At 42.4% G+C, this 27,185-nt stretch overlaps 1 protein-coding gene across 5 annotated transcripts in view; it reads left to right on the forward strand.

The window, feature by feature from the left end:
• The window catches only part of RCL1 (RNA terminal phosphate cyclase-like 1), a 69,354-nt gene extending 45,616 nt beyond the window's left edge, over positions 1-23,738 (forward strand). For 3 of the 5 annotated variants that reach the window (XM_011988370.1, XM_011988371.1, XM_011988373.1), the window contains 4 exons: positions 4,210-4,335; positions 7,515-7,671; positions 12,457-12,560; positions 22,787-23,738. In XM_011988370.1, coding sequence (XP_011843760.1) covers positions 4,210-4,335; positions 7,515-7,671; positions 12,457-12,560; positions 22,787-22,937 — 538 coding nt within the window. In that variant the 3' untranslated portion in view covers positions 22,938-23,738. Of the gene's footprint in view, positions 1-2,736; positions 2,828-4,179; positions 4,336-7,514; positions 7,672-12,456; positions 12,561-22,786 lie in introns of those variants that run through there. The other 2 variants (XM_011988374.1, XM_011988375.1) reach the window with 2 other exon arrangements.
• Positions 23,739-27,185: the final 3,447 nt, after the last annotated feature.

Consider the following 27,185-nt stretch of genomic DNA (forward strand, 5'->3'; position numbering starts at 1 on the left):
CTCTAATATCCAAATCAGAGGAGCTGGAATAAGGTTAATGACGTTAGAAAGAAATGGAAATGCAGTGTAACTAGGGTGTGTTTTTAAAGTCAGTGTGCCTTTTCTACTTGAATTCATTCTTATTAACAGATGCATTGTATTCCACCATTGATGCCCCACTGTGAAGGCACATCTTTACCATCCTTGTCACCCAAAATCAAACCCTGTTGATGGCCATTGAGTTGTTTTTTGCTTTTCACCATTGCCAAATACACTGCGGTTAATGGCTTTAACCGCAACATTTTTGACAATGGTGAAAAAAAGTGTAATAAGTGTACAGGAATACACTTTCCAATACATTCCAATAAGTGTACAGGAATACACTTTCAGTACTATTTTGGGTTTGTCTAGAGGGTGGTTGTTTTTTTTCCTCCTTATTTGAGATGTGTTTCCTTAATGCTGTATTGGCGGCAGTGAACTTTGTTTGGAATCCAGTCTCTGTAGTCTGGAAATGTGATTTCTGGCAGTGTGCTCTGTTTTGACACAATCTTGTCATAACAACATGGGTTTCATCACAGTGGGGTCCCCCTTGTTCTCTCTGGATGTGCAGATGGCTCGTGTCCTTTGATGATGGTGCTGGGAAATGGGGAAAGGTTTTCCAGGGGAGAATATAAAAGTTAAAAGAGCTGCGGTGCCGGGCACCTTGGGTGTAACTTTGTTCCTCCCTGACTTCTCCCTCTAATGTTCTTGGAACCTTCCCTGTGTAGAACCTGAGCCAGGAAGATACTTGTGAGGTCCCACGTTCTTTCCCTCCCTGGAGGCAGGGGATAGAACACAGAAATCATTCCCAATATATCTCTGACTGGTAGAGGTTTCCTCCCAGCTCCCCAGGAGAGTTGACACAGTGCCCTTGCTCAGATCCCTGTCTGTAAACCAAATGTTTCAGCCACTGCTCTGCAGAGCTGCCCATTTCACAAACACCTCAAAGGAATGTTGATTTGAATGGAGATCACCCTCTTCTCCAGTTTTGGAGCCTGGGAAAAAAAGAGCTGCCTTTGGAAAAAGCTTGAGTTGGTTTTGTGGTTTTTTTCCTTGCAAGGCTTATTGACTACTGGACTAAGCTTGGAGGTTGTATTTCCCGTAGGAGGGCTCAGATTGGGAGAATGAGGCTCACTCTCTTGTGTGCATTTGTGGTCTTAACTGAATTACTTCCAAAGTGTATCTTTTCCCTCTTGCATTCTACAAGATGACCTACCAGCCAGGGCCCAGAGGGAGCCGGTGTTGGTTCCTGCCAGCAGCTGTGACTAGACAGTAGTTACCTTTTATTTAATGCCACCCACTCTGTTTCTCACCCTTGCCTTATGTGGGGCATAAGAGAAAGGAGCATTCTGTTTCAGTTTTGCAGTGCTATCCTAGGAGCTCATGATTTAGTACATGAGAATTAAGTGAAAAAGCTGCCAGTAAAGGGGGTTAAGTTGGAATTTGTGGGATAATCTAGTTTCTTTTCCTTGACTGTAGGGAAGGTACTTTAAGAATCAAGCTATCTTTCTTTATCTCCACCTACTGTAACACATACACATATCCCTCTTAGCTTTCTCTGACATGGAACATTGGGGAAGGGGAAGAGTGGGAGTCCTATATGGACTGTAGCTATGGACTTGTACATTGGTATTGGTTCTTAATATGGTTTTCATAAATGGGCTTTAGGAGGTTCATAAACCTGAAAATTTTTCTGCAAAATTGTAAGTATATATGTTTCTCAGGAGAGGGTCCATAGCTTTCATCAGATTCCCAGAGAGTTCTCTGATTCCTGAAAGAATAAGAACCTCTGCTTGGGATTTGAATCTTGGATGAGTAATAAGAAAAGCAATAGCTGACATTTGCTGGGCTCCTGCTACACACTAGGCATTAAGAGTTTTACATGCATTTTATTTCATTTGCGCCTCCAAACTCTGTAAGGAATGTGTTATGATTATCTTTCTTTTACTGATTAGGAAATGACGTCAGAGAAGTTAGCACAATTAACCTGGAATGATGCAGCTTGCTGGAGCTGGGACTTGAACAGAGATAATCTCATTCTAGAACTTGGGGGCTCTTAGCCATTCTTTAGTAGGACATGCATACCAAGCCAATGGTTCTAAGCAACTCGATGTATCTGGCTTTAAAGTTCCTTTGCCTTCTTCATTTCACTGCCTGAGTTCTAATACAGGGTTCTGTTGGCCCTGAATTTGTACTGTGCGTTACCCTTCGTGTTTCCATATTGGGATGGGTGAGAGGAGGAAGATGCTTTTTGGGAGTCAGATCTGTTTAATTTTGAGCAAGTGTCTTAGTTTTTTGTCTTAGTTGTCTTTAATGTTAAGTCCTAGAACTCAGAACCATGGCTCTCAACACAGGGTTACTGTGAGCATAAAGTAGGGTGATAATATATGTGAAAGAACTTTGGGAGCCATGAGCTCTGTGGGATTATGTGTTAGGATGGTGACATCTCTTGTGCTTTCCTGGGGAGAGTAGGCAGCCTCAGACTTCGGAAGGACAGCACCCACTTGGTCCAAAGGGTATGAGACCTAGGACTGTTTGTCTAAGCTGTCTGTGGTCAAAAGTACATTCTGGACTGAAGAGATGGTGATGTAACTGGGCTGTGTGTGTATTGAAAAATCCCTCTTTGCTCTTTCCTCATTTCAGGTTTGTCCTTTGAGTCAAGTTAAATATTTATTGAGCGTTTCTGAGTACAAAAGTAGTGTATTAGAGAGTTGGGAGGGATTACAGAAGTAAAGCCCTTGCCCTTATAGAGTGTGTGGTCTTGTTGAAGATCAAGAACAAAATGTGTGTATGTGAAGAGAGATGTATGGTAAGTTCAAGTGGAGCCAACACTTGGGTGCTGGCTGGAGGGTTTCAGGAGAGAGTTTGGGACCTCAGGGCTGGGAGAATGGGGCAGAGCAGCTCAGGTTGAGGAATTTGGGCAATATGGATGGGTTGATGGTGCAGAGCTGAAGATGGACACACTGAGCAGGCTGGGGGTTCTAACAACAAGATATGGGAGGATCAGGAGCCACCGAGAGACTGTCACCAGCATGACGAAGATTGGTCTTTTTGTATGATGTTCAGGATGGGTCAAAAAGGGAGCTAGATGCCAGATCAGGTCATGTATCATCTCTGAGCACTTTGTTTCTGCAGTTCAAATGAAAATTAAATGTGTTATTGACAGCAGTTCTTGAACACTCACTGGGCTGGAATGGGCAGATCACATACCTCGTTTTACCTGTTGGACTTGTCACGTGGGGTTTGTATCAGGATAGTGGGAAGGTCACATGTTATTTATCCATTTTTTTAGTTCCAAATATATAGCCATCTCTTGACCATATTGCACATTGAAGTGTTCAGTACACACTTATCTTTTCTTTGACATGTGTGGTTGGGGAAAGCCAGCTTCTGTTATAAGTCTAGTTTTAGGCAATAATTTCCATTTCCTCAAGCACTAGTCTTTTCACTTGAGTTACTGATATCTTCCTCCTTTCTTTTCTGGGGTGCCCTGTTGTAGGAGTGCTAATTATTAACATTTTAACTATAAGGTAGCAGGTGTGAGGAGGCTGTGTTATCCACAAGTGGAGTAATTAATTCTTAAATAGTAGAAAATAGGCCCTGTAAGTTAGAAAAACCTTTTTATATATTTGTAAATAGCAGCAACCATGTTGTTTCACTGAACTTTTTCTGCTTCTCCCGTCAGCATACCAGGAGGCGGATTGGGATCGCCCAGGTCCTGTGTGGTGTCTGTTTTGGGCTTAGGTTCTTAAGAGAGAGACTCCTTGGCTACAGCAGTGGGAATGGACAGAGAATAGAAAGTGTTCTTAGGTGTTGTACTTCAAAGGGAGCCTGGATCATGACCCGCAGAGAGGCAGGTGTCTTTATGCCTTCCAAAATTGACTTGAACCATTTCTAGGGGAAGCATGTCTGTTGGAAGTGAGGGGTGGGGTTGAGGACCTCCAGCTTTATACTTTCCACTCTCTTTATTGTTTAGATGTTTTCGCCATGACCTTTTATAATAATGAAAAAAATTAATTCAGTAAATACAGTTGGAAAACAATAGTACTAATTCAGTAAATACAGTTGGAAAACAATAGATTTGGAAGTCCTAGTTTGTTACTACAGTTCCACGAATACTTGCCAGCTTTATAAGTGATTTTTTCTGTTCTGGAGTTCAAGCAGAATGACATCCTTAACTCCAGGCTGCAGGTACTCTGTACGTGTGTCACCTCAGATGGCGAACCGGATTGTGGATTCTGCAAGGAGCATCCTCAACAAGTTCATACCTGATATCTATATTTACACAGATCACATGAAAGGAGTCAACTCTGGGAAGTAAGTATCTGTGTTTTTGAAGTCTGTTTCTGCAGCTTTTTCACATGCCTGTTCTAGTTGAAGTTAAAACTGCCAGCTCTGAGGTTGCGCAGCCAGAGGAAGAACAATTTCAGAATTAATTTCCTTCTGGCTTCTTGCTGTTGTCACCAACAGGCATTTCTTGAGTGCCTGTCACATGGAAAGCATCCCAGTGACTAGAGCTGGAAGCTGAGGGTCTCGTTCCTAGCCTTGGGGAATTAAAACCTTTATCTATTAACACACAATGCTTTAAGCTTTAAATTCCATCTTCACTCTGTTCCAACAAAAAAATTAAAGCGAACAGGTTCTTCCACCCTGAGTAAGTAACAGTATAGGGTTAAAATCTTTTGTTATCTAAGTGTAAGTCGACATCTCTCTTCATCAGTGGAAACGACATATTTACATCCCGAGAAAGTTGCTATTGCAGATTTGAATTTGGTTTAGTGAAAACCTTTGCTTTGCTAAAAAATAAAAATTTTAAAAATTAGAAAAACATCCTAAATATGGAAAATAAGTTCTTAAAAAATGATGCTCTATGTAATGAAGATGGCTGTTTTAGGCTTTGCTTGTGTATTTAGCAACTAGGAAGTTAGAGAAGCAATTAAAGCCACTTTCTTGAATTAGGAAAATGTTAAACTTACAGAAAAGATCAAAGAATAGTACAGTGAACACTGAGATATACTCCTGCTGCCTATAGTTAACAGTAAATATTTTGCCAAATTTGCTTTACTTGTTTGTGGGTTTTGTTTGTTTTTGTTTTTTACTGAATCATTTCAGTGTGAATGATGGCATAATTTCACTTCAAATCTGAGGCTTACAGGTTGTGTCTCTTAAAAATAAGAATATTAGAGTCTGGAGTTAACTGTTGTAGGTTAAGAAGTCAACTTCTTCTTAAGTGATACCACAGCTGATTCTTTTCCACAGCTGTTTCACCTGTGGTTTCTTTTAATTTCAGCAAAAAGAGGAAAAGAGAGTAAAGGAAGGGGGTGAGTGTTTTATACAATCTTTGACCTTTATAAGGCCCAATGGAAAGATGAAGGTGGTTTTAGAAATACAGTGGAGGCTCATAGTCCAAAGCAACAAAGCTGGTGGCATCAGATGCTGGGATTGGGAAAGGATTTGTGGGCAAAGCTGGCCTTTCTGGCTTGGAAAAGTCAATGATGTTCCTAAACCTTTGGTTTATATTCTAGTAACAACAGTATTTTCCTCATTTATACATTGAGGATGATGATGCCTATGTTTTGAGATTATTGTAAAAATCACATATATAAGCCGTTACTACCTTGCTTGCCACGTAGTAGGTCCTACAGAAATGGTAGCTCCTGATGCTGTTCTTTCCTTTACTCTCCCTTGTTGGCCACAGGTCTGGAATTATGTGTCAGCTATTTTCTGGAGAAAGGGGGTTTTCGAGGGATGGGGGAGGACAGATAGCAGCAGAAGCTGTCTAAGTGGCTTCATCTCGATAGTCCCTTCTCTGCTTTGCCTCTCGCTTTATCAGAAAGTGTCCTGGAATGAAGCAGAGCAGGCCTGACGGCCATCCTGCCACCAGCTTATAGTGTGGCTTTTTGTAATACCACTGACTCAGCTGACCCTAGAGTGTGGTCAAGTCCATACTTACTAATGGTGAGTAGAAACCTTACACGTAGATCAAGACACGGACATGATGTAGACTGTGGGTCATCAACTCCAAGCCCCATTTTAAAAATTACATGTAAAACCAATGTGGGATTTAAATTTGTGTTTGTTTGTTTTTTTTAATCTCCAGTTACAGATGACTAATAGTGCTCTTCCTTCTCTGTTATTAAAATAATAAAGTCATGGATGGGTATTTCTCTCTTCTGATTCAGTGAAGTATCCAGCAAGTTAGGCTTGTTCAGATGTAAGAGTTTCTGTTGTGGCCATGGCCTAGAACCTTAGCAGACAGCAGTTCTTGGTGGCCTGTGTCAGCGCTTTGGCCAGAATGCACATCAGTCCAGTGTGGTCCCATTTTAACTCTCACAGTAATTATTTTTTTTCTTAATTGGATCCTTTACCAAGGAAAGCTGTGGAGGCTGGCCTTTGCAAACTATACCAGTGCAGATCTCTCATGAGGTCACCTGATGACCAGCAGCTTGGTCAGCCTAACTTGAAATAGGCCTGATAACATGTATTTCCCACAAGTTGGGAAGAAAAGTTACAGTAATTTACGTAGAACCTAGTATATGTTCTTTGTCTTTTCTGAAGTTACTTAAATTGTGTTAAATGGAATAATCCTGATTAAATATAAAGTTTATTGTAATGACAAATGCACCTCAGAAAACTCACAGAGATGGAAGTTCTTGGGAAATGCAGGTAAATGGGGTAAAGCAGCAGTGGCAGCTTGTCTTCTTGCTTTCTCTCCCCTTCATCTTCTACTCTTCACTTTTGCCTGCCACTGCCTAGAGCCACTGCTGGACACCCTCTCACTCCTGCTGGTCAAGTGACTCAAAGGCAGCTTGGGATTATGCTAAAATTTTCTAGGTGTCCCATGATGATAGGTGGATAGCACAGTGTTAGATTGTTAAACATAACTCAGAGTGCCTCCCAGAACCTTTGACGAAATGGGTAACTCACTGCACCCCCTTCCCTTGGCAGGTGTTGTTAACCTTCACCTGCTTAGACAAGCAATTTTTTTTTTCCTTAAGAATATAAGGACTGACTAATATAGTTCTTCCATATGTAGTGAGCTCATATAGTGCATTTGAAGCATCATTAATTTTATACATAGTTTTACTGAAACAAGTATTTTGACTAGTCTCCTGCCGGACACATAGAAAGTATAGTGTGAACGTGTGTTGAGTTGTGTTAAAGGGGGCAGGTCTGTGTTGTGTTTGCATATGGATTGTACTGCTGGGAAGGCCGCCACACCTTTCCTGATGATGTGTCTGCTTAACAGGCATTGGGAAAGTAGAATTGAGCGGTCAAATCTTAAAATTTTGTGGAGAGGTGCTTATTTTTGGACTGATTTTCTTTTCTGGTCAGCTAGTAAACTAGTAGCAACTCTATGAGGTTAATGCAGCCAGAAAGAAGCCTTTGAACACAGTGCCGTCCAAAAAAAATGTTTGTCTTCTCTTTCTGTTTGCCGGTGAGTGGAAACCTCACTTGGTTAACCCTACTCAGTGTTTGTGCCTTTGTATCCGCAGGTCTCCAGGCTTTGGGTTGTCACTGGTTGCTGAGACCACCAGTGGCACCTTCCTCAGTGCCGAACTGGCCTCCAACCCCCAGGGCCAGGGAGCAGCAGTACTTCCAGAGGACCTTGGCAGGAACTGTGCCTGGCTGCTGCTGGAGGAAATCTATAGGGTATGTCCACAGCTTCCTCTGATAGAGGAGTGACCAGGAAGCAGTTTGTTTTCTCATTCTCATCCCTTGGCAGATTTCATCCTCTTCCAAGGGCTCAAGCCAAGGAGGTAACCTGTTCCTATGCATTAAGCAGTTCAGCATTAACTAGTTTAATTGATTAGTTGAACTAGTCAGTGGGTAGAGATCTAGTCCCACTGGATTGAGACATAGGGCAGGTAAGTTTTAACAGTGAGCCAAGGAAAGAACTGGAACAGTCATAAAGGAAAGGAAAGGTTAAAAAAATGAAGCAGGTAAGGTAAGGTGGTGGCTGACACACAGCCCTAACCAAAGAGAGTACCATCCCGGCACCCCCCAATTGCTGCCATGTAGGAAGGTAGACTCATTCTTTTTAGATCTTTCAAGAGAAGCTAGAAATCTGGATTTGTATGTGACAGCTGATTCATATATAAAACAATGGCAACAGGCTAGATTTTGCAGTGCATTGTAGAGCACAGAATCTCAGTTAACAGATGAGTATCAGAAAAAAAAGAATAAAAAAATTTTAAAAAGCACAGAATAACTAGGGAAGGCAGGCCTGCGGAACAGCATGGCAGAAGCTTTGGAAAACCTGAGAACATGGAACAGAAAAGGGGTGAACTGATGTTGAAGACAGACTCAACCGGTTGTCATTTTGCTTCTGCAACTCTGCTGGTGGGACACAGCTCAGACCAATCTGCCCTCTCAGTTGCCACAGTCTTTCTCTGTTGATCCTTTCACGCAGCGGGCACATATGCGCACACTTCTACCGTTTCCTCAAAATAGGTGAGGTGACATAAAGTAAGAGAGAAATTAGGAGGAAAGATGATGGCAGAAAGAGTAAGATACAGTTGTCTAAAAAATATATTCCCCAAGGTCCCCTATACTTGATTAGAAGAGGATCACAAATCTGGGTCCAAGATTTCTGTTAGTCTGCACTGTCTTTTGCCTTGGTCCCATATCAAGAAGGTGAAACCTTTTCTCTGACACGCAGAGTCCAGGAAAAGAGATCCTGGACTGTCAGAAAGGCTCTGAGGGGTGGTCATTTCTCTGCTCTGTGTGTTAGGTCCCAGATTCTTGAACTGGAGCATCGGCAGGAACTATACTCTAGGTGATTTGCTGTTGTATGGTGTATAATGTTTGTAAATCATCTTCTTCCCCTAAGGAGCTGAAGAGACTTCTGTCTTTGTATTTCTTCTCAGTTGTCAGGCATCTCTCTGGTCTCCAAGTGAGTTTTCCCGTTTAAGGTAGCAAAAATCACATCTGAGCCAAGTGAAATAAAATCAGTAAAACAGGTAAAGTGGCAATTTAGTTTTTCTTTTAATTCTTCCTTTTGCCACTGGTTCAGTTTATTAATCAGGGTGGTAGAGTAAAGCCTGAATACCCGTAGGTATTGATCCTCAGACCGGCCTCACGGTGGAAAACAGCTTATGTTTATAGTCTACTCCCTTGATCCAAGTCAGTGTTCTTGAAAACGTCTCGTTGATCCAAGATGGAACATGTGAGAATGAGCTGTTTCAGAATTAATTAAAATTTCCAGGTCCTAAATGGCTCTATTTAATGACCATCTAATTAAAAATGGAAGACAGTGGGCCTATGGTTTTATTTTCAGGAGAGCAGCTCCAGCCCCTCTACTCGGCATTCGCCTGGGAAATAGTGGAAGAAGGAGATGAAATCTTCCTGAAGGAGGAGGTATTATTTGACCAGTCTTGCGCAGTCACGATCTGGCCTCAGATTTTTTCGTGCTAAATCAGTTTAATTTTTTTATATAAAATTTAATAATTTTGTGAAAGATGGATAGTAACTAAAAGTTTGGGGTAGATGATCAAGAGGTTGCTCTGCCAGTTACTTAAGTTTGTGATCTACTTATTTGTAGCGGGGGGCGGGAAACAGTGCGTGTGATGTGTCTCCGTGGGTCCCTTGTTGTACAGGATTTCTTTTCCTGGTCCTGTAGTGTCTGGCGGTGGCTGGTCCTGTAGTGGCCCTCTCTCTAACTGTGGGGACACTTCCATCTCTTTCTAATAGACCTTAGGAGAATTAGAAGCATCACGTTATACAATAGTCCAGTGGGAGCCATGGGCATAGCTAGAGTGTGAGGTTTATATCCTTATAAATAGGTTATAAGCCTCAGGGTGAAAGCACAGCCTACTAGTCGACAAGAGGAAAAACATACAGTTTAAATTAGGTTCTTTAATATTTTTCTTTTTCTTCTTCTTTGCTTTTTTTTTTTTTTTTTTTGAGACAGAGTCTCACTCTGTTTCCCAGGCTGGAGTGCAGTGACTCAATCTTGGCTCACTGCAGCCTCTGCCTCCCAGGTTCAAGTGATCCTCCTGCCTTAGCCTCCCACGTAGCTGGAGGCATACGCCAGCATGCCTGGCTAATTTTGTATATTTAGTAGAGACAGGGTTTCTCCATGTTGGTCAGGCTGGTCTTAAACTCCTGACCTCAGGTGTTCCACCCGCCTCGGCCTCCCAAAGTGCTGGGATTACAGACGTGAGCCACCGTGCCTGGCAATTTTTTTTTTCTTTAGTTGAGATCTACTTTCAGTCTTCCATTGTGCCTGGACCAAGTTTCATTTTCTTTTAGTTATTCAGAAAACTTCCTTTGTGTGTCTATGATCTTTAATTATTAAAAGGATGGAAATACTTCGTGTTTTTCTGATTAATTTTCTGTAGAGTTGTGATGTGACATGGATTGAATGAGTGGTAAAAAATCCATACCTTTTGAAGGCGCTGTTTATCAAGTTTTAAGCCTCTGATCTAATCCCTCCTATTCCATTTATGCCTCGTCGGTTACCAAGCCTTCTTGATTCTGTCCCAGGCTTTCTGGAACTGCCTTTTTGTTCCTCTGCTCTAATCACTGCCTGCCTCCCTGCTCCACCCCACAACTGGATTATGGCTACTGGCTCTCTGCACTTCCAGCGGAGAAGTTCTTTCCAAATCCTAACATCCTTTTCAGTCTAAATCTTCCCCTAAAATCCTGATCTGATCTCTTCGCTCGTGTGCACAGAGACCTTCACTGGCTTCTCACTTCCCTGGAACAAAGTCAGAATTCTCGACCCATTTCAGAAAGCACTGCCTTAGTTGGGCTACCCACCTTTTCTATGCTGTATGTGCTTCTCCGCAGGCAGAAGTGGTGCTTTCCAGGCTGGTCGCCTGGCCGTTCCTTGCTGGCCCTGGCATTTTGTTTTTCCCCATCATTCTGTTCTTCCTTTCTCCCCAAACCCTGCTTATCCCTCCAGGGCTGTCTCAAGTAGTCCTGACTCCTAAAGCTCCCCCTCTCGTATCTGGAAGGTAATACCTCCCTACCCAGCCTGGCATAGGTAGGGTGATAGCTCCTACCACTTCCTCCATGATGTCCTGTACAGGGACCTTAGCATATCTCTTGCATTAAAATATTGGTCCAGTGAATGGTGAAATAACAACAGTGATAGGAAGCAGAGACTGAAGAGAACACTTTAATTTTAGGCTGTCTTATGAAAGGGAGCAAGATCTGTAAAATAGTTTCGTTGGTTGTCATATTTTCCATGGGTCAGGTTTTTCTTTTTGGGTAGAAAAGGAAAATGATCTGTCCTTGTCCTGGAATTTGCTATGTGATATAAATGTTGTTCCCTGTTCTTTATTAGGTAGTTTAGGGACGTGCAATAGATTTTCATAAAGGCTAGCAGTTAAGATCAGTCCTTATTTCCTTCACCATTATTAGGGCTACTAAATGATTTCTGACAGCCAGAGATGCACCTGAAAATGGATTTATTTCCTACCGTACATGCCTTAAAAAGGAGGCGGGGCAGTTGTACCCACATGAACAGCACTGCTGGCCACCTATCCTGTTCAGTCTAGCCTTGGATAGTAACGTGCCTTGGTCAGAGACGATTTCTAATTGTGACCTGTGCAAAATATGTAGAAATTCAAGGTCATCCTTCTTTCACTATGTACAATATGTTTTAAATAAAGTTATTCCTGAAAGAATGATCAGAACACGTTTGTATACTTACGTATGCATCTAGTGGAAGCAAAACAGCTAAAATGACTGAGAAAAAAACAAAATTAGAAAGGCAACCTAAGCAGTTGTAACTCAGGAGAAAGTGTTTGAAGAGAAGTCTGTTCTGCCTGTTAATTTGGGAGAAAGGGAAGGAAAAGGGGGTGGAAGGCATAATTTTATACGTAAGTAATAAGAATGAAGGGATCTGACCTTAATGATTCTTCAGTTTTAAGGAACTCAAGAGGAGATAAAGGAGAGAAGTTAATAGAGCATGGCAAGCAGTTTCCTGAATGTATTTAAATAAGTGTAAAAGGAAGGCCATGAAAAGGCCATTTCATGTCAGATAGACTGTGTTGTTCTGTGACAGATTAAATAAATATGAGCGTCATCCACTTAACCCTTGGAATTAACTCTACATCTTGTAGAACTGATTAAGCTTTTTTTTTTTTTGCATATACTCAATAAAGATGATGTCCTCCTGCTGCTGCTTTAATTACAAAGGGAAAGTTTCTTTCTTTTTTTTTTTTTACTAGATTCACTTAAGAAGATTTGAATCTGATAGTCTCATTCTGATAGTCTCAACTATTACAGTTGCTCTAATTGTTAGTTTAACCCTCTACAGTCAGTTGATGTAAGGATTACTCTTATAAGACCTGTATTCTGTTTTATTGTTGCTTGAACTTTGGATTTTGATATTATGAGTGTATGTTTCTGTATTTTTTTTTTTTCTCCTCTCTTTTGTTGGCTTTCCATTTTCTGGTTTGTACAATTATTAATTTGTGTTTACAGGGTGGATGTGTAGATTCAACCAACCAAAGCCTGGCACTACTACTCATGACCCTTGGACAGCAGGATGTTTCCAAAGTCCTGCTAGGCCCTCTGTCTCCCTACACGTAAGTTATTCTTTTTCAACCTCGTTATTCTGTCCAGTTTAATTTTCTCATTGCCCAAAATGACAAAGGTGTTGTGCTGCACAGAGCCTGCACTATGAACACCTGCTTGTATTTATCCTCAAATCAGCCAGCAGTTGTCACTCTTAACCTGGTGTTTATTTTTACATACAAGGATTTTTGCCTTCTTTCCTTCCTCAGTCCCATGTAACTAAAGTTGCATGATCTCTATTGGACAGTTACTTTGTTCGTGCTTTAGGTTTTGTTTCCAGGTTAGAGGAAACTCCTGGTTTGGTGTAGCTTGGATTTTATTACTAGTTTTTTTTTTAAATCATTCTTTTCCTTAGCTGTCTAACTTACTGTGGGAAAACAGGCTTTTTGTCTAAGATGATGGGGTATGAGCTCCCTGGAAAAGATGACAAAAGACAGAGTTTGTATTAATGCTACTGGACTAGTAGGGAATTGTAGAAGTGAGTTTGGACCATTGAATGTTAGCAGAAGTTGACTGCTGTGGTATGAAAGCAAGCACTCTTCAAAAAGAATAGGGTGTCAGAAGACTGGAATTATAAATGACACCGTGAAAGAAGCATTTCCTGTTGATAGTAAATGAGGTTGCGAAAAACAGCCTATTTGAGTACTGACATTTTGTGTGTGTGTGTGTTTTCACGTGCTTGCATACTTAGAAATCATCATATGGGCCATCTAAGGGTGGTGAGCTGGGTGGCGGGGAATATTCAGGTAGATATGAGACTGAACTGCCCTTTTTCGGTTATCATGGTACCGATGCTGTATATCTGAAAGGTACAGTACTGTGATAACTGAAGAATGGTGGTGCCATCACATTGAGAAAGGGGTGGGGACTGTGGTGGAGCTATGCAGCCTTGGGCTGTGGCTTTGGGGGCATGAAAACCAGGAGCTTGAAATAAATTCTTTTGGAGGCTTTTTTTTTTTTTTTTTGAATTGGTGGTAGGAGGGTTTTTTTGGAACAGAAAAATGGAAGAGAATACATTGTGTTAGCAGAGAGGGAAGACTGGTAAACAGGAAACTCGTGAGGACCACATTATCTCCTGATAGCTTGTGTAAAAGTATTTTGCAGGACAGGATACCTAAGATTGAGTAATCCTAAATGGCATGGTAACATCAGTAGTAAACATTGCTAAAATAGACTTGGTAGTTAAGTACTTGGAGAGGAGATGAGGGCTGCGAGAACGGCACCCTAGGTACAGAGACTCGCTTCCTGTAGAGAGCTCACTGGAGGCGGCTGCCAACTGTGTGACCACCATGGCCCCGCCAGCTTTGTAGCTGGGCTCATAGCTGCCGTTTCCCAGCCCTTGCTTCAGGCCTGGAGAAGTCCTGCTTGCACACACGGTATGGGGTGTGGGGTGTTGTCTTGAGTGTGTGTGGTCCTGGAGCATGGGGTTTGGCAGAACATTCTGTGAAAATGGAATATATATATATATATATATATTTTTTTTTTTTTTCTTGACACTTTTTTCTTTTGCTTTTGGAGATTTTTCAATTTGACCCCAGGACCTGTATAATCTTTTCAAGCTTTACAGAGATGCTCAAGATGTGACTGGACATTTTTTAAAGTTCCTGTGTCCTCTTCAACACATGTTCTCACCAAACATTAATTGTAGTGTCTTTTCTTCAGAAAACTTGCCTAAAACGACTTTCTCTCCTGGGAAGACAAAGTGTCCTGCTCTGAATGGAGCTTTAAAGGAGTAGCACAAATTGTAAGATGATGTATCTTGAGGCTGGGGCTTGGAGACATTCTGCTGCCTCCCAGAGCTTTGTGCAGAGGGGTCTGCCGGGGTGGGAAAGGGAAGCCTCCTTTCTTTTTGATAAACTAGCATAAGGACAGGTAAGGGAGTCTATTTTCAAGAAAGCTGGATCTGTTTAGTACTCTTTCTGCCCCTAATCACTGTGGACAGCTCCAGCAGCACAAAGAGATGAAGGGCAAAGGCAGGACACAGCAGGCAAAGCTAACATTGTATTTGTGAGCATAGTTGAGGATAAAAAAGGGATGAAATCCATGGTGAGGACCATCATAGTGGGGGAACAGTTTATTCTAGATGGATTCAAGAGCTTTGGAGACCAAACTAACACATTTATTTTTATGTGCAGTTAAAGTCATAGAAACCTGTTTTGTGAAACCTCAGATTTCTAAAGAAAACCAGAAGCAAGACCTTCCTTGGTTAAAAAAAAAAAAAAAGCATTTCTTCAAGCAGTTTGGACCTGTTTTCATTTGTATAAAATAGATTTTTAAATGTCTATTTAAAGAGCGTTGGGATTGCTGTCGGTGGTTTTCTGTGCTACTTGAGAAAGTAAGTCTGTATGTGTGAAACTTTTTTTTTTTTTGAGGCAGAGCTTTGCTCTGTTGCCCAGGCTGGAGTGCAGTGGCGTCTCCGCTCACTGCAAGCTCTGGCTCCTGGGTTCACACCATTCTCCTGCCTCAGCCTCCTGAGTAGCTGGGACTACAGGTGCCCGCCATCACGCCTGGCTAATTTTTTGTATTTTTAGTAGAAATGGAGTTTCACCGTGTTAGCCAGGATGGTCTCGATCTCCTGACCTCGTAACACACCCGCCTCGGCCTCTCAAAGTGCTGGGATTACAGGCGTGAGCCACTGCGTCTAGCCAATGTGAAACTCTTTTAGAAAGGCCCAAGAGATTTTTTTTTCAGTAGAATAAAATATTATTGGATAATCACTGGTATATGAAGATTCTATTTCTGTTAAATTTGAGTTTTAGGTGGCTTACAGTTAGTGACAGTAGTTGCACCCTCCATTCAACAAGCTTAATTTTACAGTTTAGGGAGGGAGGATTTATACTTTTGGATTAACAGCAAGAAAAATAGCAAAAATTAAGATGCATCTTAATTAGCACTTTCAGAAATTGTTTGTGGAATGAGACTGCAGTTACAGAGCTCTCTGCATTCTGCCAGTGCACAGGCCTTGGAGTCCAGCCTATTTGGACTTAAGGCTCTGCCACTTGCCACCAGGAGACCATGGAAATGGTGTTTAGCATCTTGGAGCCTTGGTGTCATTTGTAGATAAGGTGCATAGTCCTGAAGTCCTGGACTTGTGGAAATGGAATGAAGCTTAGATGAAGTCAGATGCTTATGCTTCTGGCAATGTGCCTGAGGAGCTGTCAGCGCTGGGTGCTGTGGTTTCTGCCTGGACACCCCCTCACCCTGCTGCAGTCCAGTCCCTTGGTCAGGTCACTTTTTTTTTTTTATTTTTTAAACTGCTCCTTGAGGAGCAGGACTACCCCATAGGCAGTGTGGCCACAGTAGCGCGGTCAGGTCACTTTGAACCCCAGGAGGACTGGTAAACTTGCTTTGGGTGATTTTAGGGTTTAAGTCATCTGTAAGTGGTCTGCCCAGCTACCTATAAATCTATATCCATTAATTTTAAATTATGAATTAAAAATTTTTAATTTCTAGTTATTATTTTTATGACTGACTTTCCCTAGTCACATTACTGAGCAAACTACACACATCTTATTGATCCTAAGAATTCTCTAAGGTAGATGTTTATTTAAAAAACACCATGTTTACTGTGTGCAAAATGTTGTTTTAAGTGCTCACACATATTAGCTTATTTGGTTTTCATCATAACTTTATAAGGGCAAAAAAGGCAAGTACTATCATATGCACCATCTTACAGGTGGTGGGATTGAGACACAGAGAGGTCAAGTTACATGCCAAGTTACATGCCCACAGAGAGGTCAAGTTACATGCCAAGTTACATCACACAGACAGTAAGTGGGATTCAGACCTGGACAGTCTCCTCCAGTCACTGCTTCCCTTACCCACTGTGCTTTTATGTAAGAGCTGGGATTCCATCCATATCACTGGACTCAAAGCACCTTGCCTGAGGCAGGATGCCATGCTACATCTTTTCAGCAAAGTCCTCGTTTCAAATTCTGCTGTAAAATGATCTCTTTCTATCTTTAGTTGGAAATCTGAAATAAACCATGACTTTTTTTTTTCTGACTTTAATTAATGACCTTTTTCCATGACTGTGGAAGTGCTAAGGAGCTAGAAGACACTGTCCTTGTTAAACACAAACTGACTGGGGCTTCCTGGCCCACTCAGTCTAAAGCACAGCTCTCTGAAGAACCATGAGGAAACCAATGGGGAAACTGGGAACTGCCAGCCAAACCTGCCACTCCTTGGGGTCAGTGGCCTCACTGCGTTCCGTGAGCTTGCACAGTACCACTGTGTCTTAGGTTTGTGAAGCATTTAAATACTGTAAAGCCCCGTCACCTGATGTTTAAGCCCCAGAACATATTTGGTGTATGGTAAAAGCAAGTGATAGGCTTCCTTCTCAGATAAAAAAGAGGTCAGTGACCTGCTCATGGTGAGATCCTGTCTGAACTGGGCCTGGGACCCCGTCTCCTGACAGTGCAGCTAGCCTGATTCTCTGTTTCCTGCTGCCCCAGTAACAATGTAGTAACTTCATTTTTGGAGCAGAGGTCAGCTGGTCTTTGGAAAAGCCACTATTTCACAGAACAAGCATCAGCAGTATATTTAAAAGCTGCCATGTAATGACTATAGGGACTCCATCCAGCAGATCCTTTTCTTATCTCCAGATTTTTCCCCTCAACTTGCAGAGCATCTCTTTACACCTGAGATGTAGGTACCCCCAGCTCTGTCCCATATCCAGTGGCATAGAAACCAGGTGGCTTGATGGAGCAGGACGCAGGACCCTCTGTTGTGGTTTGTGCCTGTGGGAGCTGCCAGAGAGAGGGCTTACCCCATGATTGCCCTCACCCCATTCTCTCACATGCGTCAAAAGAGGGGTCTGGTGGGAGGGGCTGTGTTTAAGGGTGGGATCTGGCAGCCTGTTAAATCCTGGTCACTTGGGATTCAATGGACCTATGACCATGAGCCTCATGGCCTTTCCTGTTGACCAGCAGTGGCAGTGGGAACAACTCACCTTTTGAAAATACTTAGGAAGGCCGGGCGCGGTGGCTCACACCTGTAATCCCAGCACTTTGGGAAGCCAAGGCGGGCAGATCATGAGGTTAGGAGTTCAAGACCAGCCTGGTCAACATGGTGAAACCCCGTCTCTACTAAAAATATAAAATTAGCTGGGCGTGGTGGCGCATGCCTGTAATCCCAGCTACTTGGGAGGCTGAGGCAGGAGAATCGCTTGAACCTGGAAGGCGGAGGTTGCAGTGAGCCGAGATCCCACCATTGCAACCCAGCCTGGGCGACAGAGCAAGACTCCGTCTCAAAACAAAATAAAAAATAAAAATAAAATAAAATACATAGGAAAAGTTATCTCTGTGCTCCAGAATTCTCTGAAACCTAATTGTCAGATAGACTAGAGGCTTTCGTAGAAAAGTCAGTTGCTTTTTGTTTTCTGAAAATCATTTTGTCCTGGCGGGGGTGAAAAAGCCTCACTGCAGATAATCACATGTCAGGTGTTAAAATCCTTTACACGGGAGTTGCATAGAGCCCCTGCTGCCCAGAATGGTTCTTCTGAAAAGCTACTATTTGCGCTGTGTGGGTGGTTGCTCATTGAGGGGCAGAGCTGCTCTCAGTGAGCGGTGGGTCTCTCTCTGCCCTGGCTGTGTGGCTCTGTGGTTCTATCTAGGAAGTGTGAATCTCCAGTATAGTGCTGTGGAAGAGAGGGGCAGGGAAATGTGAACTCCAAAGGCGGTGCCTCAGTGCAACTGCAGCTGTGGAGAGCTAGCTGTTGGGCTGTGGAGAAGGATGTGGATCAGCACTGGATGAGACTTTGTTAGTGCATGTAGATACAGGGCGAGCTTACTCTTCATTTGCTTTTCATTTTCTTAAGGAGGCTGTTTGCTGGGATTTAATATTGTCTGTGGTGAATTTTCAGGTTCTGAGCATTTTTGCTCTTCAATATCCCAGCTACCAGAGACATAGGGAGAATGGGGCTAGAGGTAGGGGAAAGATTCTGAAATGTACCTTAATCCAGTCTCTTACACAGTCTTCCTTGGACAGGCTGAGGGGTTGGCAGAACATTATGTAAAAAGTGGAACTAACTTTGCTTTTTCTAACTGTTCCAAAGGCTACAAATACCCCAAACTTGCAAATACACAAACCTGCACACTTGAGCCTGTGTTCCTCCCATCCTTCTCCAAGGGATCAGAAGCAAGCTGAGGCCCCGTAGAAATTCTGCCAGCTGGGGAGGGTGTCTGGTTTTTCAAGCACAGTTGAGTGATTCAGAGTGAAGTAGGCTGGATGAGATCCTGGGAGCAGAGCATGCCCCAGGCCTGTATTAGTTTGAGGCAGCAGCAAAGGAGAGACCAATTTGTTTTCTCCTTCAGATGCAGATGAGTGGGTGAGATGGCTGGCTTTTTCCGGGTTGCCGCCAGCTGGAAGCTTTGCCCGCAGATGTGGACTGTTTATCTATGGTTCGATGTGTTTTCTTTTTTCCGTAGGACAGGATGGGGGAGATGGTGGGATGGATAGAAAGCAACAATGACAACAAAAGTTTAATTGGTTAGTAAGACAAGAAAGCCAGCAGGGAACGCTGACTTCCCTTAATTGCCAAGAATGTTGAAAGTTGTTTCCCAAAATTACCCCAACTCCTAAATTCTATCCAGTGCCTCTTTACTGAGAACCTCATATAGTGCCTTGTTTGAATAACAAGTTCAGTGATGGAGAAGAGCGTTGCCCTTGAGGTGCTTAAATAATTTAATGAGGGGGAAGGGGACAGTTATACATAAGCATTTAATTAGACACCATGAGCAGAGAATGCTATGGAAACCTGGAGGGGTGGGAAAGATCGTTTGGGGTGGGCTTTATGGGCTAGGAAAGGCTTCGTAGAAAAGTTGACAAATGTGATGTTATTTTAAAGGTCGAGATAAACTTGCACATTCCTAGGTGGAAGGAAAGCAAGGAATTGGGAGATTTTTTCTGTGAGCATCCAGCACTGACCAGAACTCCTGCTCTCTGGGGTTGTTAATGTTTCATCTCAGCCCCTGACGCACTGGTCACTTCAGTCACAGGGTCAGGAATTGTTCAGGCCCCCTTTTCTCCATATAGCTGTTTCCTTCCTTTGACTAGATCAGTGCTCTTAGCACAGAGGGATGGGGATGGGAGGGAAATTCATCAATTCAGGCTTTATATGTAGTTTGGTATACACCGAGTAGGGGTGAGAACCAGGATCAGTTGTTTTATAACATGGCAAATATGTATTGATTTCTTCACTTTAAAAAGCTTTATTGAGATACAATTCACATACGACACAATTTACCCATTTTAAGTACACAGTTTAAAGACTTGTGTAACGACAGCCACAATCTAATTTTAGAACATTTTTACCACCTCCAGAAAGAAACCCTGTGCCAACTCGCAGTCTTTCCCATTCTTCCCCCTCTTCCCAGCCCCAGGCAACCACAAATTTACTTTCTGCCTCTGATAGATTTGCCTGTTGTGGCTTTTTCATATTCGGTAGATAGAATCATACACTATATGGTCCTTTGTGACTGGATTCTTTCACTTAGCATAATGTTTTCAGGGTTCATCGATGTAGCATGTATCAGTACTTGATTCCTTTTTTATGACAGAAAAAAAAAAAAATCTTCCATTGAATGGATATACCACACTTTATGCATTCATCAGTTGATAGACATTTGGGTTGCTTCTGCGTTTTGACTCTTGTGAATAATGCCATTATGAACATTTATATGCAAGTTTTTGTGTGGGTGTATGTTTTCATTTCTCTTCTATATATTCCTAAGAGTAGAATTACCGTATCCTATGGTAACTCCCTGGTTAACATTTTGAGGAACTGCCAGATTGTTTTCCACAGTGACTGTACCATTTTACATTCCTACGAGCAGTGTATGAGGGTGCTGGTGGTTCTGCCTTCTCACCCACACTTTTGTTATTGTATGTCTTTTTTATTATGGCCATCCTATTAGATATGAAGTGATATTTCATAGTGGTTTTGATTTTCATTTCCCTAATAACCAATGATGTTGAGCATCTTTTCATGTACTTATTGGATCTTTGTGAGGAAATGTCCATTTAGCTCTCTCATGTTTTTTTTTTTTTCTTTTTTTTTTTTTAGTGAGTCTCACTCTGTTGCCCAGGCAGGAGTGCAGTGGTGCAGTCATAGCTCGAGTAGCTAGGACTACAGGCTCCTGCCATCATGCCTGGCTAATTTTAAAACAATTTCTTGTAGAGATGGGGGTCGTAATAGACTGGTCTTGAATTCCAGGCCCCAAGCAATTTGCGTGCCTCAGCCTCCCGAAGTGTTGGGATTACAGGTATGAGGTACCACGCCTGTACTCTTCCATCGTTTAATTAGGTTATTTGTCTTTTTATTATTGAGTTGTAAGAGTTGTTTATATAGTCGAGATGCCTGACTTTTATCAGAAATATGACTTGCAGATCTTTTCTCCAATCCTGTAGGTTGTCTTTTTATTTTCTTGATGGTGCGTTTGATGCACAAAGTATTTTAATTTTGATGAAGTCCAGTTTATTTATTTTGTCTCTTATTGCCATCCTTTTGGTGTTGTATTTAAGAAATGGTTAAGAAACTATTGCCTAGCCCAAGGTAATGAATACTCCTGTATTTTTTTTTTTTTGCGAACTTTATAGTTTTAGCTCTTACAGCTACGACTTTGATCTCTTTTGGGTTAAGTTTTCTGTGTGATGTAAGGAAGGGGCCCAACTTCATTCTTTCACCTGTGGATATCCAGTTGTTCCAGCATTTTTGTTGAAATGATTATGCTTTCCTCATTGAGGAAATTAACCATAACTGTGTGGTTTATTTCTTGACTCTCTTTTCCATTGATCTATGTGTTTAGCATCAGTGTTTTTAAAACTCCATAGATGATTCCATGTGCAGTTGAGATTGAGAACCATCTGGCCAGAGTGGGGAGTTTGGCTGGTTTGACTGGGAGACAGTACAGTGCGAGGTTTTTGTAATACTTCACTATAGGTGTGCAAACCATCATTCTTCACTAAGCCAGTATTCCCTAACCTTGCCCAATGAGAATTGCCAGGGATTCTTGTTAACAATAGATTTCTGGCCTCTATGAACTGGGGAGCACAGGGTCTGGTGGAGGGTAGGAAGGGATCAGCTTTGTGTGTGGCCTATGATTCTGGGTTCTTCCATATGGATATGGACACTTCGTACCAGTTGAAAATTCACCAGAACCTTCAGGAACCTGTGTATTTAATGAACTGTTCAGGTGTGTCTTATGATCAGGCTAGCTGAGGTGATGCTAGGTCTGCCAGGCAAGACCATTAGAAGCCTGTGTACCTGCACTGCGGTTCATCCACAGAATTGCTCTTCCCAAGGTACTCTTGAAGTGATGCCATCACCCTGTGATGATGCCATTGTCCTTGTCGTGTTTACTGTGCACACTTCCCCCGCCACCTTATTTAATATTGCTTTCTGCCAAATTTGTACAAATACTGTCGTACCCACAGTTCTTTCCTATCTGTGTTGTTTGCTTTGTTTACATTACATAGCACTTTTCAGGAATAATTAATTCATTTATCTTGTCTCTATCTACACCACTAGATTGAAATCCTCATGAGGGAAGGATTTTTATTTTTAATTTTTTTCATTTGAGTGCAATATTCCAAGCACCAACAACAGTGCCTAGCATACAGTATGCACTTGATAAATATTAAGTAAACACAAAGGTATTATTAGAGAATAATAGAGACTTGTCTATTTCAGCATCAGTAGTCATTGTGCTTGTTTTGTATGTCATGGTGCTGTGAATCATGGAAATAGGTGTTTCTGTCTTTGTACAGGCCACTCAAAAATCATTGCCTAAGCCAAGTATGGTGGCACACCTGTAGTCCCAGGTACTCAGGAGGCTGAGGTGGAGGATTGCTTGAGTCCAGGAGTTTGAGGCCAGCTTGGGCAACATCGTGAGACCTCGTCTCTTTAAAAAAAAAAGAAAAAGTCGTCACCATATTTATGTCCATTTTCTGCTAGGTCTGAACTAAATGACTTATGTGTCATGTGCTAACTTCTAACCTTTCCCCCCTCCCCGGTTTAATTTATCTTGCTGTATTGTGTGTGTCTCTGCAGACTATCTCAATCTTCTTTGGAAACTGGCTGGCTGAAAAGAAGTACTATTTAATCAGATTTGATGAGAAGTTCTTAACTTCAGCTCTCTAGGTCTGGCAAATTAAAACCTTGGATTCTAGATGGTAGAGGATAATTTTTTTTTAATGAATTGCTTTTTATTTATTTATTTATTTATTTCCTTTTTAGGATAGAATTTTTGCGGCATTTGAAGAGCTTTTTCCAGATTATGTTTAAAATTGAAACCAAGCCATGTGGTGAAGAACTCAAGGGCGGGGATAAAGTGCTGATGACCTGTGTTGGCATTGGTTTCTCCAACCTTAGCAAGACCCTCAAGTGATAACCATCACAAGATAAGGCCCCAGTGCCTCCAGACAAAGCAGACGCTGCCATGGACACCAATGGGACCAAGTCCAAATGGATTAATGCAGGACAGGATAGCCACGTGCTTAATTTTCTGTGAAGAAATATCAATATACAAATAAAAGACATCTCTGTAGCATGTGTTTCCAGCTGTTTCTCCAGTGGCGTTGCCATTGCCCAGGAGGCCCAGTCACCGTGAGAGCTCCCTTGCCTTACCTGGAGGAAGAATGTGCCTTCAGGCCACAGTCATGCTGCTAGAACAGTCTCATAGCTGCAGTTCAGCTGTGCTTCCTCAGCCTACTATCATAGACTTCCTTGGCCCTCTGTCATATGGCTGTTTTCCAAACCTGTGGAGTCTGTTACTGTTCTTTCTGCAAGGACTTACCTCCTTGAGCCTCGGTTTTTATTGTAGGGATTAAATGAGATAATATGAGTGGCAGCTCTTCATGAGTCCTGCAGTGCTATGCAAATGTCAGAAATTGGTATATTAGACTATTTATCTTTTGTCTTCTGAATGGATTGCTGTCATGGACACAGACACTGATCTTCATCTGGTTAATTGGATGTATATATGAGGGATGGGTGACTGCAGGGGTCCAAGTAAAGTTATTGGGATGTTTTTTATATTCTAGGTGTGCTATACATTCCTGTTTTATTTTCACAATAGCTCTGTGATGTAAATGCTATCTCCATGAGAAAATTCTTAAAGAGTGTTTCGTTCCTTTGAAATGTATAATGTAAAGACATTAAATCTCCTCATTTAAGGATCTAAGTGTAATAGAGTCAGGGATTTTACCCTTGCAAGCTAATAAGTTAGATTATTACTTTTTTGTTGATGCTTCCAAAAGACATGAGGATCCTGGGTCAGAGATAAAGAACTTTGTTACTCAGCATAGCATGAGCTTCATGTCTACATTGGTTTCCCCTGCTCCCCAGGTCTCACAGTGGACATGGAGGGGCCCAGGTAGATGCTATGCATGTTACAAGTTTGCACCATAGCCAAAGAACTTGTATGTTTGGGGACTCCACCTCTTTCATGGCAAGTCTGTTGTTTCACATGCAGACATTACTTCATCCCTTAAGACTGCCTCCTGCAAACACAGTTTTGAGAAAGAACTCAGGTAAAATCTCCCCAACAAGAATATGCAGGAATACCCAGGATCCATGGCAGATTTCCCCTGCCAACTAATAGAGTCCACATTTGATATGTGCATAGGCTTGAAGTTTGTAGAAGGGGAAATAAGTACTTCTTTCTACTAGAATTCCAAATGGTGTCCTCCCCCGGGGGCGAACTTTGCCTCATCACTCCCTCACAGTACCTTTTTCTTTTTAAGTGAAAAGGGGCTAGAGAAAGACTGTGCTTTGATGTCTAGGGGTGTGGGAGGATGTGTGGAGGTAGAGAGTTAACCTTGAGGAAGGCCAGGACATTCTGGATTATGACATTGTACTGAGAGCTTTACATACTGTATTGGTTATGTGCTCTTGGTATATAACAAGTGCTCACAAACTTAGTAGCTTAAAACAATACCTCTTTATCATTTCACAGTTCTAAAGGTCAGATATCCAGGCAGGTGGATTCTCTGCTTAGAGTCTCATAAGGCTGATATCAGGGTGTCTGTCACCTGGGCTGGGCTCAGCTCTCATCTGAAGGCTCTGGGAAAGAATGTGCTTCCATTCAGGTTGTTGGCAGAATTCAGGGTTGTAGGACTGAAGTCACCTGTTTTCTTCCGATTTTTCTTGCTGGCTGTGAGCTGTGGGCAACTCTTAGCATATAGACAGCCACTGCCCGTATTTCCGTTCACTTGGTCTCCCGTACCTTCAAGCTGGCAAGGGTGCATGGAATCCTGGTACTTTGAATTCACCTTCCTTTTGTGATACCAGCTAGAGAAAACATTGCTTAAAAATGACTCATAGCACAATAGTCCTACCTGGATTATCTCCCTATCTTAAGGTCAACTGACAACAGCAATACTGGATTTGTGTTTAAAAAACCAGGGGCTGGGAATAGTGGATTACCATCCCAGAATTTTGCCTGCCACACATACTGCAGTCCTACCTAGTGCCGCTGACGTTTGAACTCACATCTGCCCATATAGAGCTCAAATCCTGAACTAAGGGGCCACATTGCTTTTGGAATACCACATACCTGCTGTTCCTTGTACAAGCTCTGGAAATGGTGCTGTTGGTCAACGTAGGGTGGCACATAGAGGCCAAGCAAATTACTATAAGCAGTAGAGGGGATGTGTGCTACTGTCTGCTTCAAACCTGGAAACGTCTGGTGTGGTTCCAGCCCTGCATCTGGCAAAGCTGCTTCTGGAGTTGGAACATCTGGCAGGAGAGGTGATGGTATTGCCAAAAAGAGGACCAATTTAGTATTTATTTAAACAGCTCACTCCCAGCCCCTTCTCAAATTCCCAAGAAAAGCAATGTACCATTCCTTCAGGCAGAAGTCATCGTTTGCTGTTTGCTGGGACATCTTAGATCAAACCTTTAGTCACTGACAAATCTTTTAGTCTCTGCCTTTTTTCTAGTTTAGCTCCTGGTCGGTCCACTTACTTCCTGGGGTAGCTTGAAGAGAGAGATTCCAGCATTTTGGGGCTTGGTTTTCTATCTTGGTCTGTTTGTTCCTTTCTGCTGATAGAGATAGACCATTCTGAGTTAACGGCAGCAGTTGTTCAATGGGACTGTGAGTTTTTTAGGTAGATAAACCGGTGAACTTGTTGGGGGTCATGGCAGAATCATTCTTTGCCTTGTCATCTACAAGGCCCTGCGTCTGTCTTTCAACACCTTTTAACTACATTTCATGCAAACTCCAGCCAGCCTCCATCATGATGATTTTACCATAGTGGTCAAAACAGTTGGTAAGGGGTGGGAGGAAGCCAGCGTATTGCAACATGACATATTGATTGGGAAAGAGCAACAGGAGAACCTGCTGAATTCCACATTGGCCTCACTGGGCAGCTAAGCCTCAGGGGTTTTGTTCTTTTTTAAAATAATTTCTTTTTTGAGTTGGGATCTCACCCAGGCTAGAGTGCAGTGGTGCAGTCCTAGCTCACTGTAACCTCAAACTCCTGTGCTCAAGTGATCCTCCTGCCTCAGCCTCCCAAGTAGCTGGGACTGTAGGCATGAGCCACTGTACCCAGCTAATTAAAAATATTTTTTTAGAGATGGTGTCTCACTTTGTTGTCCAGGCTGGAGTTTTTGTGTGTTTTTTTCCAATTTAATTTTAAGTTCCGGGATACCTGTGCAGGACATGCAGGTTTGTTACATAGGTAAACATGTACCATGGTGGTTTGCTGCACCTATCAACGCATCACCTAGGTATTAAGCCCAGGGTGCATTAGCTATTTATCCTGATGCTCTCCCTTCTGGGTTTTCTTTATTTTAAAAAATCATTTCCAAAAAATGGTAAAGGATAGCTAATCACAGACCCAAATTACAAAAACAAAACTTCAAGTTGTACCATGGTGCCTGTCCTCACACCAAACAGCAGAAGACCATGAGGTGGCCATTTCCTGTTAGATCTTTGTGTTGGGAGGCTGCTAGGTGAGACCAATGCTGGCACTTAGTTTTAAGGCCACTGAGTAGAAGAGTTGAAGGTGCTAGAGGGAGGCAAAGGAAGTAGGCAGGATGGCGTACAAGAGGCTGGAAGCAGTTGATGAAGTCAAAGGTAGATGGGGAAACTGGAGCACCAGGGAAACAGAATTTCCAAAGTTTCGGCAGTGCCTGAGGTGAGGGTGGAGGTCAGCTGGGGGAGGGGGAATCAGAGTGATAAGTGGATTTACTGGGCCTTTGTTCCAGGGTATGAGGATTAGAATGTGGGGTTCCGTTGACCTTCCCAGTTGGTAGTGCTGTAGACCTGGGGTGTACAGGTGGCAATTTTAATCTGCAATGAGTGGGAATGCAGCACTGCAGGGCCTGTGCCCACCCAGGATCTCCATTGTCCCTTACCCGGCTCCAGAGTGGACAAGAAGTAGCTTGCACTTGGATTTCCATGTTCAGATGGTGCTGGCCTGTTCTTTAGAAATGACTGAAAGTTAATGGGATTGTCAATAGGCAAGCTGGGCCTTTTTGTACTTTTCTTGGCCACATCTAAGAGGCCATTTGAGTGGAACACTTTATCAGTGTTTGGCATCTAATGAAGCCTGACCCACGTCACTCCTTTACTGCAGCAAATGAAAGCTGTCCGGTTGTCACAGGCCTGGGCTGAGCACAGGCCTTGGGT

The sequence above is a fragment of the Mandrillus leucophaeus genome, unplaced genomic scaffold, assembly GCF_000951045.1.
Source record: "Mandrillus leucophaeus isolate KB7577 unplaced genomic scaffold, Mleu.le_1.0 Scaffold329, whole genome shotgun sequence".
NCBI classification, from domain to species: Eukaryota; Metazoa; Chordata; class Mammalia; order Primates; family Cercopithecidae; genus Mandrillus; species Mandrillus leucophaeus.